Genomic DNA, 21,318 nt, shown 5'->3' with positions numbered 1-21,318 from the left:
GAAAAGGCCTTTGACCGGGTGTCGTGGGACTATCTGTTTTCTGTAAAGCAGCGTTATGGTTTCAGAGGGGAAATTCTGAACTGCATATCTCTGCTATACCGTAACCCAATCTCAGCGATTCTGGCGAACGGCCAGGTCTCTGAGGATTTTAGGCTTTACAGAGGCACACGCCAAGGGTGCCCGTTGTCTCCCCTGTTATATATCCTCTCCATTGACCCTCTATTGAGGAAGATAGCGGGGGATCCCCAGATAAGAGGCTATATTATGGGTGCTCAGAATTTCAACATCTCTGCATTCGCAGATGATGTCTTGGTATTTCTCATGTCCCCTCAACAGGATTTACCCAAAGTGCTACAATACCAGAGGGAGTTTGGGGTATTTGCCGGCTTAAAAATAAATACGGACAAGTCCGAAGCTATGGCACTAGGGCCTAACCTAAGGAGCGAGTGGCTGGGCACATTCCCCTTAAAGTGGGTCGACAAAGATATGAGATACCTTGGGATACGCCTTACTAGGGAGGTACAACATTTACATAAGGCCAACATTGACCCTCTCTTTAAAAATATGCACAATAAGTTGAAAGGGTGGGCGAAATTGCCTCTCTCTCTTACGGGAAAGATATTCCTCTTGAAAATGATGGAACTACCGAAATGGATATACGTGTTACAACAAATTCCTTTATGGTTAAAAAAAGCAGAGACAATGAGAATACATAGGGCAGTGAGACAATACTTATGGGGGACGCGTAAAGCCCGCCTCCCACTGTCTACATTGATGTTACCCAAAGAACAGGGGGGTTTGTCTTGCCCAAACTGGAGAGACTATAACCTAACCTGCTTACTCCGACATATATATGATTGGTTCAACTGTACCAGTACCTACTCACCGACACAGTTCTTAGTAGAGTGGATGTATCCCTACAGGCCCATGACTATATTACAAGTCCTGGGGAGAGATGTACCTGAAAGGCTAAAAAAGAATCTGCTTATTAGCTCTGGCAGAGGGGCTTGGCGTTATTTATGTCAGAATAAACTAAGGTTGAAGGGTATTGTAACACCTTATATGTCCTTTCTTGGGAATCCACAGTTTACTAGTGGATTGTCCTCCCCTGTCTTTCAGTCATGGGCTAGCAAGGGGCTAGACAATATACAATGTTGCTTAGACCCTAAATCACTAATCTTGAAAAGTTTCCAAGACCTACAGACACAGTTTGGCCTAGTCTCCAAAGATTTCTTTGCCTATCTGCAGATCAGGCATTATATATTTTCCCTAAAGTATGTCTCTGAAGACTTTCTTAAAGCCCTGGATCTTCAAACATTTTTCTTTACTAGGGGGCGGAAACCAAATTCAAGTGGGACCTTTGCTAGAATATTGAAGAGGCAGGACAATACTACTGCCCTAGAAGGCATTCAAGGCAAGTGGGAGAAAAAGGCGAACCTCAGCTTAAGTCTAGGCGATGTAAAATTGTGCTTACAAGAATGTTATAGGTTGACGGAAAATGTAATTCTCCGAGAAGTGGGTTATAAAGTTTTGCATTGTATGTATATGTCAAGAACCCAGATGTATGCTGCTAAAATGTTTAAAATGTGGTCTAAAAGATGGAACGTTATTCCACCTTCTCTGGGAATGTGAGGTGATAGTACAATTCTGGGCCATGGTACTTTCAGAGGTCGGTGGACTTATTGGTGTAACAATACATAGAGACCCTAACTTTTGCCTTCTAGGTATACTGACTAGCGACCTTGAGGAGATAGAGCCTGCAGATAGCATTTTTGCAAGGAAAGCGATGTTGATTGGCCTTCAGACGATCATGGCCCAGTGGATAGCCGAGGTGAGGCCAGAAAGGGCCCAATGGCAGTCTCGGATGATAAATTTAATGCGCTTCGAATATATGACTGCACGGCGAGCGACGAAAAAAAGGATGGCCCTTTGGGAGAAGACCTGGCTGAGATATCTACAGCGCCTACCAAGGCACTTACAAGCTTCTATCAAACTTCAACTTTCCATGGAGTACAAGGAATCTACACGGTAACAAGACGGACACTGATACCCTGCAGAACTTTACCCTTCTATGCAACACTTCCACCATAGTCATATGCACCACGACTTCATGAACATTACCCTTCTAAGTACGGACTTTAGTAATGAGAGGGGATGGGGTGGGGTAAGTGTGTTTTTTCATTTTTCAATAGTTGTGTAAGTTTATCTTTACAAGGTGTGTAATACAAAAAACCAATAAAGAAACTTTAAAAAAAAAAATACAAATAATAAAAAATGTAGTGATGACAGAGGGCTCTGCAGGACTTCCTCCGGTCTCCGTGCTCGGTGCGCCGTTCCGGCGTTTGTTCCCGCTCCCGTTGGTGTTAGGGGAACTTGGCAGGTTGAGCGGCACCGGTGGGCTAGGCCCCACAGTAAGGCTTGTTTCTTGCCCGCCGCATGGAAGGCCGCAGCTGCATTTTTGCCCGCTTTTGTGCCTGCTTTACTGCCCTCTAGTGCAACGTTGGTGCTTCCAGTGCGTCTGGCTCTGCACACGTGCTGTGCGCCCAGTTCTGGAAGCGACGTTTGCACGCACAAGGTTTTCCGTTTGGTGAGCACAGTTTGTGTGTGTGTGTGTGGCTCGTACTATTGGTGCGCATACATTTTGTGCGCTTGCAAGTTTTCGGTGCGAGCTGGCTGGACGTACATTCTCCGTTGTCTGTGCACTTATGGCGCTGGTCAGTAAGAAACCTAAGTGCCTTTCTCTCTGTGCTGCCTGTCATATTCGGGCATCTCAGCCTGCTGTTTCCTCTGACCTGTGTCTGCGCTGTTTAGAGGCTCAGGGAGAGTTGTCTTCCTCTGATTTTGCTAAGCCTGGATCCTCCCAGCCTGAAGATGGTCTGGTTAAGGATCTGTCTGGAGGAACGCCGGATCTTGGAGCTCCCTTGACTGGTTCCTCTGCAGGGGATGGCGGTTCAGTGGGCCCCGCTCCAGTTCCTTCCGGGTTTGGCCTGGATCCGGCTGCTTTTTCTTGGGTGGAGTTTTTTTTCAGGGTTTGCAATCCTTTCTTCAGGCACAGTCCTCAGCTTCGCCCAATCCTGCCAGGTCGGACCCTCACCCTCCCTCTTCCAGTTCTATGTTTAAGTGCCGGAGCTCGCCTCAGTTTGCTGCGGGTGTTCCCGACAGGAACCTGGATGGCACTGATGATGAGGCAGACCCTGGAACCGTATTGAACCATGTTGCCTTTTTTACATAGAGATGAACTGCAGGCCCTGATTTCCCAGACATTAAAGATGCCGAGTGTTCTTGGTGCAGATTCCATGTCTGAACCATAGAAGAATCCTATTTTGTCTTCCTTGTGTAAAGCCTCTTGTTTTTTCCCTGTTATGGATGCCATTCAGGGGTAACTTGCTGGTGTGGTGATTACTATCCTTAACCAACAAACCTTCATACCGTTGATGCAACTCATTATTGCTCTCTGCTTTAACAGCAAGAGGAAAAGGGGACAGCACCCAACAAGCACACGACTGACTTTTATGGGCTGGGAAACCAAGCCTGGGGGTAACTTGCTGATGTGGCTGTTACTACCCTTAACCGATACTTTATTTATTTATTTATTTATTGTTTTTGTTATACCGAGTTTCATGACATGCATCACATCAACCCGGTTTACAATTAACAGAGTGTGTAAAGCATAACGTAACGTAAACAATGTTCTCAATAAACGTAAACAATGTTCTCAGTAAGAACCTTGAACTTTAGATATAGTGGATCAGATAGAGGATGTGAGAAAGTTACAATAAAACAGGGAAATTAACTTGGAGCTGGAAGAGGGGAGAGATAGAACAGAGCAATATTTACTTGTGATGTAACTCCAACATTACTCTCTGCTTCAACGGCAGTGAGAAAAGGGGAATTGGATTCAGACAGCAACCAATGAAGGCCCTGAGTTTAGCAGTTTGGGAAACTAAGTGTGGGGGTAACTTGTATGCCACGGCAGTTGCCACCTCCTGATGATACCTTTATGGGGGAAACCTGTATGGGCGCGGCTGGTGCTACCATAAGCTTGCTGGGCAGCCTCATGGACCATTTGGTCCTTTTCTGCCGTCATTTCTATGTTTCTATGATTGATCTTGAATGGGGCACCGCAGAGGCAAATTTTAAAGGGTGTCGTACGTTGGAACGCCTGTATCTCCTGGATCCAGCGGCGAGAGAGCGTTTATTTTCCCAAAGTGGATGCGCTTCTCTGTGCCATCTCTAATCAGACGATTATCTCTGTGGAGGGAGGAGTGGCCTTGAAGGTTGAGCATGATAGGGGGATTGAGGTTATCCTTAAGCAAGCCTTTGAAGCAGTGGTGTTGACTTTACAGATTGCTTCCTGTTGCGCCCTAGTGGCACGATCTTGTCTGCTCCTCTCTCAGGAAGTTGATGATTCTGGAGTGAATTCCAGAGCGGTTATGGAACTCTTTGCCATTTTTTTAGCAGATGCGGGCTGTGAATTGGTCCGTACCTCGGCCAGAGGAGTAGGTTCGGTGTCCTTGGCGAATGTGCGTCTCTGGAGGTTCTTTGGGAATGGTTCTCTGTTCCCACCACAGCGGTGATTTCTTTGATTTTGGTATTTCAGCAGGAAGGTTTGACTAAGGGGCTGGTGCTAAGTACGCTGAAGTTAGAAGTTGCAGCTTTGGCTTGGTATAGGGGTCGAGTTCAAGGGAGACCTTTTTTCATCGCATCCAGAAGGGTCTAGATTTTTTAAGGGTGTTAAGCCTGTTTGACTGCCACTGTGGACATTTGTATGCTTTAGGACCTGACCTTGGTGCTGACCTTTTTGGCAGGCCCCACGTTTCTTCCTCTTCGGTAGCTTCCCGTTTCTGGTGCTTACATTGGACAGAGTACAAGTTAGGACTGTACCTTCCTTCATGTCCAAGGTGGTACCTGACTTTTTCTTTCAATCTGTCCATATTGTTGCCCTCGTTGGATGGAGCGGTGGATGTGGCATCCCTTGGATGTGCGGAGACATCTGTTGCATTAACTTAAGGTTACTGAGACCTTGCGGAGAACAGATCGTCTCTTCGTACTTCATGAGAAACAGCTTCTCGTACCACAGTGGCAGTTTGGATTAAAGATGTGATCACAGCGGCTTAGGTGGATGTGGATCTGCCATTACCCAGGCTAATTAGGGCTCGTTCGACGACAGTGCTAACGGTATTTATTTATTTAGATTTATATTCCACTTTTTTCACCATTTCAAAGTGGATTACATTTAGGAACTGGTATCTTGGGCAGAGTTATAGTTTCTTTCTTTGTTGGAGATTTGCCTAGCAGTGACGTTGTCTTGGTTATATCCCTTCTCCAAGCATTACTGTATGGTTGTTGGGGTTTGAGAAGTTGCGTCTTTTGCCGGGGCAGTGTTGAAGAGAGAGTGAGCAGCCTCCTTCCTTATGAGGAAGTAGCTTTGGTACATCCCTTTTGTGTGGACTGGCCTGCCTGGATGCAGAGGAAGGTGAAATTACTACTTACCTGATAATTTCCTTTCCTCTCTGAGAGGCAGGCCAATCCACAATCCTACCCTGAGTTGCATCTACAGGACTGTACTGATTTTTTCTATTTGTCCTTTCTCAGGGACATTATTGGAGGTAGAATTCGTAGGCCTATGCAGATCTTCGGGTCGTCTAAGGGCCTTGTAAGTGTTTGCCTTCTGTGTCGGTTACGGCTTCTGCATTTCCTTCTTGTCTGAGTCCAGTGCTTTGCTCGCTGGAAGAAAAAAAGAAGTGAATGAGTGGGGGAGGAAGTGTTTTTAACTCCGGACTTACAGTTCTAGTGTTAATTAGTTGCCACAGTTGGCTTTTGCAGAATACTGGCACACTGACGTCAGTACAGGGCTATATTAGGGCGACATCAGCGAGTCAGTTGGTTTCTGTCTCCATCTGCTGGTAGGCGTGCATAACCCACTTATGTGGACAGGCTTGCCTGTCCTAGAGGAAAGAAAATTATCAGCTGAGTAGTAATTTCACCTTCCTGGGTTTTTGAATCCTGGATGTCTGACTTCTGTGTGGGAGTAGTGGGGTGGATATACAGGATGCTGCAAAGCTGGGGAAATTGGGTGTCTGAGTTACAGGTCTTGTTCTAAAAGAGCCCACTGTAACTCATTTATTCCTGGGTTTCTGAATCCGCTGGGAGAGGCAATCTGGATGTACAATCTACTTTGCCCTCTACTGTTGATGATTGCATCGAGTTAGGTATTGGTCTGCTTCACTCTAGCCTGCGAGCCTTGCAGACGCTCCAAACATCCACAGCCCGTTTAGTTATAAGAAGCTTTCCTTGGAATCATGCAACTCTACTGCTGCGTGAATTACTTCAGTTGCTGCTGTAGCAGTAGATTAAATTTTAAATTTTAACCCTTGTTTTTAGATCACTGAAGGTTAATGGTCCATGATTATTATTTTAACTTGTTATTATAATGTTTAGTTTGGCAGATCCACTATAAGCAGATTATAAATGTTATTAAATAAATAAAAAGATGGTAAAAGATAACCTGGCATTACTTGGTAAAATAGAAAACTTGGAGAACACTTTAAAAAATAAAAATCTACGGTTGGTGAACTTCCCGAAAGTTCCATATATGTTGCCAAGAGATATCTTTAATAAATATCTAACAGAGACTTTGAAAGTGAAACAAGAGCAAATTCCACCACTTGTTCGAGCATTTTATAAACCAGTTAAGGAGATGAGAAGAGGAGATTCCAATAGATTAACATCTCTAGATGACAAAGAACTGTTAGGAGCGACTGGAGGGGAAAAAGAAACAAAAAATGGGTTTAATTTAACAGATTTCTTGGAAACATCGGACCAGGCTCAGGCGGAACCAGCGACATTGATAATTACTTTTGTGTTAGAAATTGATAAAGAATGGGTGCTGAAGCTTTTCTTTAAGAATCGATTGGAGAAATTTATGGGAATGCAAGTTAGAGTGTACCCAGATGTGTCAAAGACCACACAGAAAAAAAGAAGGCAATTTTTACTGTTGAGACCACAGGTCTTAAGGATAGGGGCATCTTTTTTATTTAAATTCCCTTGCAAATGTTATGTTAAATTTAAAGATAAATCCTTTTTGTTTTATATACCCTCACAGTTGACCCAGTTTTTGAGTGATAAAATTGTAAAGGGCTCTGATGGAGTTTCTGATATTCAGCCTTGAACCTCATTATGTCTGAGAAAATGCTATCTCATAGCTAAAATATAGCACCTGAATGATGCTAGTTTACTTAAGTTTTTCTTATTCCTCCTTAATATGTGAAATATTTGATAATTAGGGTATAGCTATTCTTGGATCAGTATTGTGGACTTAAATATTGTATACTTATTGATTAGTCATTGTTTAAGTACTTCTAATTTTTGAAGAATACTCTGTATACATATATGCATATCGAGAAATTTTTCTTGATGTAATATTAAAAAGTTAATAAAGAGAAAATAAAAAAATAAAAAAATAAAAAGATAAGCCCAGAGGAACCAGACCTACAGGAATCCTAAAGGAGGGACCTGTGTCATCTCCAAAGTTCCTGTATTGCATCAGCTTTCTTTCTGCATCCTACACAGTATGGTAGAGAGAACCCATTGATTTTCTTAACTTCTCTGAATATTTCTATAAAGACATCTTAGAGAGGTTTTCATAGGCATCACATAAAGCTTTCTGCTAAGTCATAGAATTCTTTAATATCAGAGATACCATGTGTTGATTATGTGATCCTTCTGAACGTCTCATCTCAGGTTATTGGTAGCTTTCCATGCCATTGTGACTTACACATGATTAATTCCTTCCTTTTATATCCAGCAGACAATGAGGTCATACAGAAAGAGAAGAGGGAGGAGAATCGAGAAGAACACCCTATAGTATTAGCACTTACACCAAGACAATCAGGAAATTTCTGTGAGAATCTTGCCCAGAGGACTGAAGGGGGAGATATTAGCCAAAGACAGCAGGAATCAGAGAAGAAGGAGCAAGACTCTGCAGGAGACTCACCGGATGGAGTTACTGCTTGTGAGAGAAGTGACAGGGAGTTCACAGACATCCCTGAGCACCAGAGACATCTGAGAAGAGAGAATCCCTTCCAAAGTAATAACAGTGATCAAATAACTTCTGACTTCCAGCAGAAAGAGGAGGAAGGGAAGAAATCCTTTCACTGTGACACCTGTGGGAAAAACTTTAATAGAAAGTGTCATTTTGTGTTGCACCAGAGAAATCACCCAGGAGCAAGACCATGTAAACAGAAGTTAACTCTGAAATTACACCAGAGAATCCACACTGAAGGGAGCACTTTCACTTGTATTGAATGCAAGAAAACCTTTTCTTGCAGGGAATCCTTAGTAATACACCAAAGAACGCACACAGGTAAGAGACCCTCTCATTGCCCTCAAGATGGAGAATCTTACAGTTCTGAGTTCTCTTCATTACATCACCAGAAAATGGAGATCGAAGAGAGAACATTTTCATGTTCTGAAAGTGGAGAAAACATTCAAATGCAAGACCTAATAATAAACCAAGAAATACAGAGAGAAGAATTATTCATTAGTACTGATGGTGACAGAAACTTCAATCAGAAAGGAAACTTCACAAGACAACGAAAATTCCAACCAGGAGAGAGAGCATTTTCAAGTAATGAATGCAGTAAAGGTTTATGTGAGGGGGAAGTCATTTTAAGAGGCAGAAAAAAACTTACTGGTGAAAGACCATTGTCTTGCATTCAGTCTGAAAAAAGCTTCCGTGGTAAGGCAGTTGACTCAGAACAGAAGAAAATCCCCAAAGTAGAAAGCCAATTTATATGCACAGAGTGTGGCAAAAGCTTCAGCCAGAAGTGCAAACTCATAATCCACCAGCGAATCCACACTGGAGAAAAAACATTTAAATGTATTGAATATGGTAAAAGCTTCAGTCAGAAGACATCTCTCATATTGCATCAGAGAATTCATACAGGAGAAAAACCTTTTAAATGTATTGAATGTGATAAAAGCTATAGTCAGAAGACATCTCTCATGCAGCATCAGAAAATTCATACTGGAAAACAACCATTTAAATGTACTGAATGTGGTAAAGGCTTCAGTTCCAAGACAGCTCTTACATTGCATCAGAGAGTCCATACAGGAGAAAAGCCTTTTAAATGTACTGAATGTGGTAAAGGCTTTAGTCAGAAGGCATCTCTCATGCAGCATCAGAAAATCCATACTGGAGAAAAACCATTTAATTGTACTGAATGTGGTAAAAGATTCACTCAGCAGGTGCATTTCATATTGCATCAGAGAATCCATACTGGAGAAAAACCATTTAATTGTATTGATTGTGGTAAAAGATTCACTCAGCAGTCGCATTTCATATTGCATCAGAGAATCCATACTGGAGAAAAACCATTTAAATGTACTGAATGTGGTACAAGCTTCAGTTCCAAGACATATCTTATATTGCATGAGAGAGTCCATACAGGAGAAAAACCATTTAAATGTACTGAATGTGGTAAAGGCTTCAGCTCCAAGACATCGCTTATATTGCATCAGAGAGTCCATACAGGAGAAAAACCTTTTAAATGTATTGAATGTAATAAAAGTTTTAGTCAAAAGACATCTCTCATGCAGCATCAGAAAATTCATACTGGAGAAAAAACATTTAAATGTACTGAATGTGGTAAAAGCTTTAGACAGAAGACATATCTCATGAGGCATCAGAAAATTCATACTGGAGAAAAACCATTTAATTGTATTGAATGTGGTAAAAGCTTCAGTCAGAAGACATATCTCATATTGCATCAGAGTATTCACATCCGAGAAAAACCATTTAAATGTACTGAATGTGGTAAAAGCTTTAGTCAGAAGCCATCTCTCATGCAGCATCAGAAAATTCATACTGGAGAAAAACCATTTAATTGTACTGAATGTGGTAAAGGCTTCAGCTCCAAGACATTGCTTATATTGCATCAGAGAATCCATACTGGAGAAAAACCATTTAATTGTATTGATTGTGGTAAAGGATTCGCTCAGAAGGCGCATTTCGTATTGCACCAGGAAATCCATACTGAAGAAACACCATTTCAATGTACTGAATGTAGTAAAACCTTCAGTCGCAAGTCATCTCTTATATTACATCAGATAGTCCATACAGGAGAAAAACCTTTTAAATGTATTGAATGTAATAAAAGTTATAGTCGGAAAATGTCTCTAGTATTGCATCAGAGAATCCATACTGGTGAAAAACCATTTATATGTACTGAATGTGGTAAAAGCTTCAGTCAGAAGACATCTCTTATATTACATCAGAGAGTCCATACAGGAGAAAAACCATTTATGTGTACTGAATGTGGTAAAAGATTCACTCAGAAGGCACATTTCATTTTGCATCAGAGAATACATACTGGAGAAAAACCATTTAAATGTACTGAATGTGGTAAAAGTTTCAGTTACAAGACATCTCTTATATGGCATCAGAGAGTCCATACAGGAGGAAAACATTTTAAATGTACTGAATTTGGTAAAGGCTTCAGTGACAAGAAATCTCTTATATTGCATCAGAGAATCCGTACAGGGGAAAAACATTTTAAATGTACTGAATGTGATAAAAGCTATACTCAGAAGACATCTCTCATGCAGCATCAGAAAATTCATACCGAAGAAAAAGCATTTAAATGTACTGAATGTGGTAAAAGCTTCAGTTACAAGACATCTCTCATGCGGCATCAGAAAATTCATACTGGAGAAAAACCATTTAATTGTACTGAATGTGGTAAAAGATTCACTCAGAAGGCACATTTCATATTGCATCAGAGAATCCATACTGGAGAAAAACCATTTAAATGTTCTGAATGTGGTAAAAGCTTTAGTCAGAAGACATCTCTCATGCAGCATCAGAAAATTCATACTGGAGAAAAACCATTTAATTGTACTGAATGTGGTAAAAGATTCATTCGGAAGGCGCATTTCACATTGCATCAGAGAATCCATACTGGAGAAAAACCATTTAAATGTACTGAATGTGGTAAATGCTTTAGTCAGAAGACATCTCTCATGCAGCATCAGAAAATTCATACTGGAGGAAAATCAAGTTAATGTACCGTGTCTGGTAAAAACTTCAGTAGAAAGGAAGACCTTACAAGCCACCAGAAAAGTTGCACATGAGTCATATTCAGTTAACATGCTTTCATATAGTTTTGGAATAGAAGACTGGCCTAATAAAGATATTAAAATGCTGGATGCAAGAACAATAAAACTTCTCCATTTCCATCAGATAAGCTATAAGAATCAGGGAGGTTGATATTCAGATGTCAGAAAACTGGATAAGTAGGACTTATCCATCTATCTTACTGCTACTGAATATCCAGTTATGTTCAATGGCTGAGTAAGTTATGGGTGGGCAGTGGGTGGATCGGAGCAGTGCTACTTAGCTGAATAAGTTATTAAGCAAAGTAGTGATTTTGGCAACATGGGGGTTTTGCATGATTTGTAGTTTATTTTTTTGCCCTGTGACACTTTTCCCCAGAGAGCTCATTCCCTGTGTGCTGGCTTGCAGGTAGTGTTTGATCGCTGCACTGTAGTTCAGGCATAGGCTGGATGCTGCCTTGACTGAAGGTGGCTTGATCAGCATTCACATCCCAGCAGCCCTGAGTACATGTAACACTGAAACACACCCTGCAGTGCCATTGGCCAGAAAGCTCACTGTTAATACTGTGTTTCCTGATTGGCCTTGGAGACAGAGAACTTACCCTAGGGTTCTGGAACTCTCCAGCCTCAGCTAGCAGTGAAGAGGAAGAAGATGTCTGTGCTGAGGCCCTGTTCAGCTTCTGTGGACCCGTTCCAAACAAACGAGAGTGGACAACCTTTTTCCTGACCTCCCCAGCTAAGTATTGAAAAGTGTTCAGTTAACTTTTGCAGTATCGTCCTTTTTTGCCTATTTCTGTTTACAGTTTAAATCTTTTATCTGGTCACTGTACCTACTTTTTCTTAATAAACTTATTGGTTTGTTAGCTCTCTCTGTCTTGAATTAATGATCCCAATAATCTGTAATGATGGTCTGGGGGTGTATTTCTAGGAACTGTGTGACCCTTGTTGTGAGGGGCCTCAGTGTCCCTAGAAACCACCAGGGGATAGCTTGTGGGTGGGGAATTTGCCCAGAGGCAAGTGGGAATTCAGGTGGCAGGTGCCAGTGTAGAAGCATGTGCGCAGGTGTAGGCTGGTCTGGGCAGTGCTTGGCGGGATCTTCCAAGTGACCACAGGGTTACCCTGAGTGAGTGTTAGGGATGGCAAGTGGCATTACACAGTGGACATCCACCCTTTATCAATCACCTGCCAGACACTTATGGACACAATGGCAGCACTAGGATTCTTACTAATAACGGACAAACCAACACACAAAGCAGGACACTCTCTTGATCTACCTTTCATCAACCACAACTGCTTAGAACATATTAAAACTGATGATACACAAATTACTTGGTCAGACCACTTCCTAATTCAATCCAACATCAGGGGGTGGAGGAGAGAGAAGGCGGCGAAAAATTACAATTTATTACCAGCATTGCTTGGGCGCCTGAGGGTAAGGAGAACCCTCCCAGCCCCAGACGAACTTTCAGTCATACCGCGCCATGCTGACATCATCAGATCGGGACCAGCAGGACCATCTTAAGCCGGCCCCCCTGCGGCGCGGCTTAGTGAGGATTTTCAATCATCTCCAATTTATTCATATTTCAAAGAAAATGGACATTACACTTCTGAAAAGTGAGTAATAATAATTTCCTATTTAAACTATTACATCCTCTTTCCTTCCGCCTCCTGTCAGGAAGCAGTATATTGTGTAAGAGTGACGAGAGAGAAGTGTTTTAGTTTTATATTGTTGCGATCCCGGGGCACCCCCGGGATCGGCACTCACCCCGCGGCGGTAGCGTCTCGGGCTCCGGTCTCCCAGGGGCGCAGGGACCGCGGGTGCTGCGTCCCCGGCACGTCCCGACCTCGCTCGGGCCTGCAGGGCCCTCTGGCACCGCGTCCCAGCCTCTGCTGCTCCGTCGGCGTTCCTCGGCGGCTGGCCCCGCCCCCTAGACGCACGCGCGCGTCTCTAAGCTAAATTTAAAGGGGCCAGCGCGGGAAATAGGCAGGGGAAGCCTCCGGGTGTCCTGCCAAGACATTGCCTTGCAACGAGGTTCCCAGGTTACCCTGTCTCCAGTTGCTGCGTTTCCTGATCCTCTTGATTTCCTGTGCTTCTGATCTCGGACTGGCTTACGGTGATTCTCGGCTTCTGACTCTGGACTGGATTACGACGACTCTTGGCTTCTGACCCGGCGCGGCTTACGGTGTTCCCTCTGGCTCTGGACCTCGGACTGGCTTACGACGACTCCCGGCTCTCGGACCCCGGTGTGGCTTACAGTGATCCTTTGGCTTCAGATCTCGGACTGGCAAGCGAAGATTTCCTGGCACACGACTCTGGACTGGTGAGTGACTACCTTGGACGCCATCCGACTCCGCCCCCGCGGGCTCTCCTAAGTCCCAGCGGCCGGGTCCCTACGGGCTCCTCCTGGGGGGACGCCGGCTTCCAGGGTGAATCTCCTAAGTCCCAGCGGCCGAACTCCTACAAGCTCCTCTTGAGGGAGGCTCGGCTTCCAGGGCGAAGATCTTCTCACCATCGTACCGGCTTCACCGTTTCGTCCTTCCTTGCCACAGCCCTTGGTCGCATAGGGCTTTCCGGGATCCCACTTCAGCCACTCAGAACTCGGTCCTTGCCACCTTCCGATCGGGACCTCCACTGCCACCTCACTCAGCGGCTCGCCATCCGGTTCCGATCGGTCCAAGGGTCCACGAATCCAACAGATTGCAAGGCCATGGACCCGGCGGATCTTGCCGGTCTAAAGGCTATCCCAGGCATAGCCCAGAAGCTGCAGCAACAGCAATCGTGCCTCGACACCTTGATGTCGACCATTCAACGCCTGGCAGATCGGGTAGAAGGGACTTCCGCCATTCGCCCCGCAGCATCCACGTCTCAGATCAACCCGGGTTCCCCTGTCCCGGTACAGATGCCAGTACCCCCTAGGTACTCTGGGGATCCGAAGGTGTGTCGGGGTTTTCTCAACCACTGCTATATCCGTTTCGACCTTCTGCCGGCACAGTTCACCACGGACCGGTCCAAAACAACCTACATCATCTCTCTCCTGGACGGGAAACCCTTGGCTTGGGCTTCCTCCCTCTGGGAGCGCCAAGACTCCCGACTAAATAACCTCGTGCAATTCGTCAAAGCCTTCCGGAGGATCTTTGACGAACCATCCCGGGCCTCCACAGCTGCCTCCGAACTCCTCCAGCTGAGACAGGGCAATCGCCCCTTAGAGGAATTTGCGATGGAGTTCCAGACCCTGGCTACTGAGCTAGCCTGGGGAGAGGACAGTTTACACGGGATATTCCTGGAAGGTCTGTCTCCTCGGCTCCAGGATGAACTCGCGGCCCGGGATCTCCCAGATGACCTACAGGAACTCATAGAACTGGCTGGACGCGTGGACCGGCGCATCCAGCGCCGTTTTCGTGAGCGAAGGTCCGGCCAGGGATTGTCCGCTCGTCGAACCACGCCACCCCGGGTTCGAACTTCACCTTCTACGACCGCTGCTCCTCCGCCTGAAGAACTCATGCAGTTGGGTCGGGGTCCTCTCTCAGCTGAAGAACGAAGGCGTCGACGCTCGCAGGGGCTATGTTTTTACTGCGATGGTAAGGGGCATCTCTTGGCTCGCTGCACAGAGCGCCCGGGAAACGCCAGAACCTAGGGTCTAGGGGGGAGTTGACTCTAGGCAGTATTTCTCCGGACTCCCCTGTACTGTTCCAGCGAAACTCTGCCTTCCTGGAGGGGGTTTCGATACCCTGGCGCTCCTCGACTCTGGGTCCGGGGGGAATTTTATCCTCCGAGACCTGGCACAACAGCTACGGCTCAAAGTGTTGCCTCAGGAACCCCCCTTGCGAGTATCGTCCATCCAGGGGACTCCCCTCCCAGGGACCATATCTACTCATACGAGTCCGCTTCAGCTCCAGGTTGGTCTTCTTCATAAAGAGGAGATCTCTTTCCTCATCCTCGAGAGGTCCATTCATCCACTCGTCCTCGGACTGCCCTGGCTAAGAAAACATTCTCCAGTGATCGACTGGTCCTCGCTCCAGATCACATCATGGGGTCCAGGCTGCGCCCGCCATTGCCTTCCTGCTCGGCCGCTACAGATGCTTCCGCTCCTGACTACTCCTCTGGCAGTTCCACCCCAGTACCAGGCTTTCCAGGATGTCTTTTCTAAAGAGAAGGCAGAGTTACTCCCAGAGCATCGCCCGTTCGATTGTGCTATCGACTTGCTCCCGGACACCACGCCCCCTCGTGGGAGGGTATATCCTCTGTCCTTACCGGAGACCAAGGCTATGTCCGCCTACATTAAAGAAAACCTGGACCGAGGGTTCATCAGACCGTCCAACTCTCCGGCTGGAGCCGGCTTCTTCTTCGTGGCCAAAAAGGATGGGTCTCTTTGGCCCTGTATTGATTACCGGGGCCTGAACCAGATTACCCGACGAGACCGCTATCCATTACCTCTGATTCTGGAGCTCCTGGATCGCCTACAAGGAGCTCGTGTTTTCACCAAGCTGGACCTTAGAGGGGCATACAACCTCGTATGAATCCGACCAGGCGACGAGTGGAAGACCGCCTTTAATACCAGGGACGGCCATTACGAGTACCTCGTCATGCCCTTCGGCCTCTGCAACGCTCCAGCGGTGTTCCAAAACTTAATGAACGTGGTGCTACGTGATCTCCTGTACACTTCAGTCATTGTTTACCTCGACGATGTCTTGATTTTTTCCAGGGATCTTGAGGAACATCGGCAACATGTGCGACAGGTTTTGCTAAAACTGAGGGAGAACCGACTATACGCAAAACTGGAAAAGTGTCAGTTTGAGGAGGAGTCTTTGCCCTTTCTGGGATACATCATCTCCTCTACTGGTTTCCGCATGGACCCTGAAAAGGTTGCCGCCATCCGGAACTGGCCACAACCGGTGGGAGTAAAAGCAATCCAACGGTTTTTAGGCTTTGCCAACTTTTACCGCCACTTTATCCCACATTACTCCTCCTTGGTGGCGCCCTTAACAGCCCTCACGCGCAAGGGTGCAGATGCACGAAACTGGCCCTCTACTGCCGTACAGGCCTTCCAGGATCTTAAAGAGGCCTTCCTCCAGGACACCTGCCTCCGACACCCGGATCCTCTACGTCCATTCATTGTGGAGGTGGATGCCTCCAACATAGCCGTGGGGGCCGTCCTGTCCCAGGTCTCCAAGGAGGGGAAAACCCGGCCGTGCTCCTACTTCTCCCGGAAGTTTTCGCCTGCCGAGAGGAACTACGGCATCGGAGATAAGGAGCTACTGGCCATTAAGTTGGCCTTTGAAGCATGGCGTCAGTGGCTGGAGGGGGCCCAACACCCAATCGTGGTTTATATGGACCACAAGAACCTTGAATACTTATCCCATGCTCAGCGGCTCAATCCTCAGCAAGCACGCTGGTCCCTCTTCTTCAGCAGGTTTAATTTCATTCTTCGATATCGGCCAGCAGTCAAGAATACTAGGGCAGACGCCCTCTCACGCATTTCTGAGATTGAGGACAGCTCCGATCCTCCTCAATACATTTTGGACCCGGCTAAGATTCAACTGGCAGCCACCGATGTAGCACCGGCGGGGAGGGCAGTAGTTCCAGTGCGTGCTCGAAGACGGGCCCTAGCCTGGGCACACGATTCTTTGACAGCAGGACACCCCGGGGTCTCCCGGACTCTTCAATTACTGACGGAGTTCTATTGGTGGCCAAGGATGAAGGAGGATGTCCGCCTCTACGTACAGTCCTGCCCTACATGTGCGCAGCAAAAACCTCTGCCTGGTCGCCCCTGGGGGCTCCTTCAGCCACTCCCGGTACCTGCGGAACCGTGGACCCACATCTCCACGGATTTCATCGTTGAGCTGCCCCCGTCACAAGGGAAGACGGTGGTATGGGTCACGGTAGATTGCTTTTCTAAGATGGCTCATTTTGTGCCACTACCCAAGCTGCCCACAGCCCCTGAGTTGGCAGAACTTTTCGTCCACCATGTCTTCCGCCTGCACGGCCTGCCTCAGCATATCGCCTCCGACCGTGGCCCCCAGTTCACGGCAAAGTACTGGCGGGCGCTCTGCAGGAAGTTTGGGATTCAATTAGACCTAACCACGGCGTTCCACCCCCAGGGCAATGGCCAAGTGGAACGCACGAACCGCACTTTGAAAGCGTTTCTCCGCGCCTTTGTAGGGGAGCAACAGAACAACTGGGTCTCTCTTCTCCCCTGGGCTGAGTTCTTATATAACCGCCATCGACACTCCGCTACCTCTCAATCGCCCTTCCAGCTGGTTTATGGGAAGGTTCCCAAACCACCACTACCCTTGCCAGTACCTACCTCCTCGCCTGTGGCGCAACTGACGGCTAGCCAGATTCAGCAGCTCTGGCACTCCACGCAAGAGAAGCTCCACCGCACCGCCGCCCGGTTCAAGGCGTACTCAGATAAGTCTCGACGTCCCGCTCCAGTGTTTCTGCCCGGTTCCATGGTTTGGCTCTCTACCAAGAACATCCAACTCAGGCTTCCCTCCATGAGACTAGCTCCTCGCTACATTGGACCCTTCCGGGTAGCCGAACATGTTGGCGCGGTTTCCTACCGCCTACGTCTTCCATCTACCCTGCGCATACATGACGTCTGCCATGTCTCCCTTCTCAAACCGGTGGTCCACTCCCACTTTCGACCTCTGCCTCCGGAGCCCACTCCTGTTGCTTCTGATCCTGGAGCCACATACACGGTTAAGGAGGTCTTGGATATCCGGTTCCGTCGTCATCACTGGGAGTATCTCCTTTCCTGGGAGGGGTACGGTCCTGAGGAGAACTCGTGGGAGCCCTCCTCGCACATTCTCGATAAGGATCTTCTTCACCAGTTTCATGTGGCGCATCCGGACAAGCCCCGACCTCCTGGGAGGGGGCGTAGGAGGAGGGGTACTGTTGCGATCCCGGGGCGGTAGCGTCTCGGGCTCCGGTCTCCCAGGGGCGCAGGGACCGCGGGTGCTGCGTCCCCGGCGCGTCCCGACCTCGCTCGGGCCTGCAGGGCCCTCTGGCACCGCGTCCCAGCCTCTGCTGCTCCGTCGGCGTTCCTTGGCGGCTGGCCCTGCCCCCTAGACGCACGCGCGCGTCTCTAAGCTAAATTTAAAGGGGCCAGCGCGGGAAATAGGCAGGGGAAGCCTCCGGGTGACGTCAGACGCTGCAGGGTATTTATACCCTGCAGTCCTGCCAAGACATTGCCTTGCAACGAGGTTCCCAGGTTACCCTGTCTCCAGTTGCTGCGTTTCCTGATCCTCTTGATTTCCTGTGCTTCTGATCTCGGACTGGCTTACGGTGATTCTCGGCTTCTGACTCTGGACTGGATTACGACGACTCTTGGCTTTTGACCCGGCGCGGCTTACGGTGTTCCCTCTGGCTCTGGACCTCGGACTGGCTTACGACGACTCCCGGCTCTCGGACCCCGGTGTGGCTTACAGTGATCCTTTGGCTTCAGATCTCGGACTGGCAAGCGACGATTCCCTGGCACACGACTCTGGACTGGTGAGCGACTACCTTGGACGCCATCCGACTCCGCCCCCGCGGGCTCTCCTAAGTCCCAGCGGCCGGGTCCCTACGGGCTCCTCCTGGGGGGACGCCGGCTTCCAGGGTGAATCTCCTAAGTCCCAGCGGCCGAACTCCTACAAGCTCCTCTTGGGGGAGGCTCGGCTTCCAGGGCGAAGATCTTCTCACCATCATACCGGCTTCACCGTTTCGTCCTTCCTTGCCACAGCCCTTGGTCGCATAGGGCTTTCTGGGATCCCACTTCAGCCACTCAGAACTCGGTCCTTGCCGCCTTCCGATCGGGACCTCCGCTGCCACCTCACTCAGCGGCTCGCCATCCGGTTCCGATCGGTCCAAGGGTCCACGAATCCAACATATATGATGCCTCATACAAAAAGAAAGGCAAAAGTTAGGGAGATAGTTACATCTTCTCCCCAAACTGGAACCTTTCAACCTCAGATACCAGCTTTTTTCTCTCCCACAACTGGTACTAAACCAGAGGATATAGCCGCAGAAGGATCTGGTGCAGAGTGGGCCCCGGTCCTTCAGGCTGAAATATCTCTTAGCCCCGGAGCCCCAAGTACTCCTCCACTACCCCAAATAATGCCTTTAGATTTTTTAAAATTACAAATGGATTTAGAGGGGCAAGGAGAAGGAACCAAATCTACAGAGGGAGAACTGGAATCTGAGGAAGGACGCCACTCCGATATATTAGTTGATAAACCATCTGAAATTACAATGGATTCTCTATGCAAGCTATAAAAGCTTTAGAAGTGGCTATTGTAGATTTAACGAAAGTGACCAAGGACTCTAATACATGATTTATAAATATTGAGAATGCTCTTACCAATTCAGAGGAAAAAGTGGAAAAATTGGAAAAAAGAATGACAAATATGGAAAACTACCAACAAAGATTTACTAGAGTAGAGGTACTACATGGAAAAAAGCTAGAAGACCTAGAGAACTCGTTAAAATATTTGAACTTAAGAATATTGAATTTTCCCAAACATCATTTAATATCCTCACAAGATATCTTCAGGGAATATCTAATTCAAATACTAAAAATGCCTCAACAGGCTTTGCCTGTCACTTAAAAAATCTACTATGTACCGACGGGAAGCAACAATATACCAGATAGCAAACCAGAAGGGACCTCATTGAATTTGACGGGGTTAATTGAAGCTACGCCAGATACAGTTATATCTACCAGATCAACGCTTTATGTATCCTTTGCTTTTGCCACAGAACATGATACTGTTTTTCGTCTTTTTATGAGGAACCATTTATCCTTGTTCCACGGAAAAAAAGTATGGATTTATTCAGATTTTTCTAGGATAACAAAGGAAAAAAGAAGGAACTTTTTGGCATTAAGATCTGAAAATGTGAAATATATTGGCAAATATATATTGAAATATATTGGCAAAATCAAAAACATCTTTTTTTCAAGGTTTCACAGTTGTGTACCTTTCTAGATTCCAAATCCCAAGAGTCTGTAAATTTGGTTAAAGAGGCTAAGTAAAATTTAATCCAGTTGTATAAACTCTTTTTTCAGTTGTTGTCCCTTTTTAGTTTACCTTTGGAATAACCACTTAGGATTCATACTCCTTGGAATGTATTACATGCAAATAACAGATAGCAATTTATGTTTCTGTAAATTAAGTTTAATTTGTAGAATTATTGCAACTATCTGTATGGTATTGTTAAATTACTCTTGTAATATTTTGAAAATGCATAAATAAAAAATAAAAAAAAAATTCAACATCAAATTCCTTAAACCACAAATAAAACAAAACTTAAAACCTATAGAATTCAAGTATCGACCACCTTATAATATTGAAAAGCTAAAAGACAAATTAGAAGAAAAACTTACAGATCTGGACTATAAAGACTGTAGTTCTACAACGGAAGCATGGTTAGACACAACCAACAAAATAGCTGATGAAATAAACCCCATCAAATTAATACATAACAAAGAAACAAAACAAAAGAATACCTGGCACAACAAAAAGATAAAAGAAACAAAAAGAAATCTCATGAAAAAAGAATGGAAAAAGTACAAAACATCTGAAACTCTAGCTAAATTCAGAAAACACTTAGCATTTTACAAACAATTAATTCTTGATGCTGCAGCAATAAAATAGAAAAGTTTGCTAATAACCCAAGAACCTTATTCACCATAGTATCAAATCTCACCAATGACAATTCAGAATCACCTCAAAACCTACCAGAACTAAGATGTAATGAAATAGCAAAATTCTTCAGTGACAAAATTACAAATTTAAAAGCCAAAATTCCAAACTCCACCAAACAACAAATTAAAATGCAAAAAAGAGACGTTAAACAGTGGTCTTCATTTAATGAGATATTTATTTATTTATTTATTTAACTTTTTTATATACCAACATTCAAGACGGTGGTCCCATCATGCTGGTTCACAAGAAACAGGGGTGTAATTATAATAAACTTTACCATTTAAACAATAGTGCAGAAAAGCAGTTACATATAACAAGGAAAACAATAACTTGGAATGAGAAGGGAAATGAAGATCAGATAGTTATATATAAGTATAAATAACATTGTAAGAGGTGGCTATTAACGCTAATGCTAGCGGAGCGTGTTGAAAGAAGGGAGTTAGATGGAATTGGAGTTAGGAAAGGCCTGCGTGAACAGCCACGTCTTGAGTCTTTTCTTGAATGTTGAGATGTTGGGTT

At 45.8% G+C, this 21,318-nt stretch overlaps 1 protein-coding gene across 1 annotated transcript; it reads left to right on the top strand.

The window, feature by feature from the left end:
* Nucleotides 1-7,748: 7,748 nt before the first annotated feature.
* LOC115083551 (zinc finger protein 271-like) lies at nucleotides 7,749-11,202 on the top strand. Its single transcript, XM_029587441.1, has one exon. It carries the CDS (start codon nucleotides 7,780-7,782, stop codon nucleotides 11,062-11,064), a length of 3,285 nt encoding a protein of 1,094 aa, XP_029443301.1. The 5' UTR covers nucleotides 7,749-7,779; the 3' UTR covers nucleotides 11,065-11,202.
* Nucleotides 11,203-21,318: the final 10,116 nt, after the last annotated feature.

Source organism: Rhinatrema bivittatum, chromosome 2, assembly GCF_901001135.1.
Source record: "Rhinatrema bivittatum chromosome 2, aRhiBiv1.1, whole genome shotgun sequence".
NCBI lineage: Eukaryota > Metazoa > Chordata > Amphibia > Gymnophiona > Rhinatrematidae > Rhinatrema > Rhinatrema bivittatum.
Note: the sequence above shows the minus strand (reverse complement) of the source record. Positions and strands in the feature narration are given on the sequence as shown.

Bases quoted from the DNA above. Each gene is read 5' to 3' on its own strand.
- LOC115083551 (XM_029587441.1), top strand. From the start codon at position 7,780: ATGATTAATTCCTTCCTTTTATATCCAGCAGACAATGAGGTCATACAG.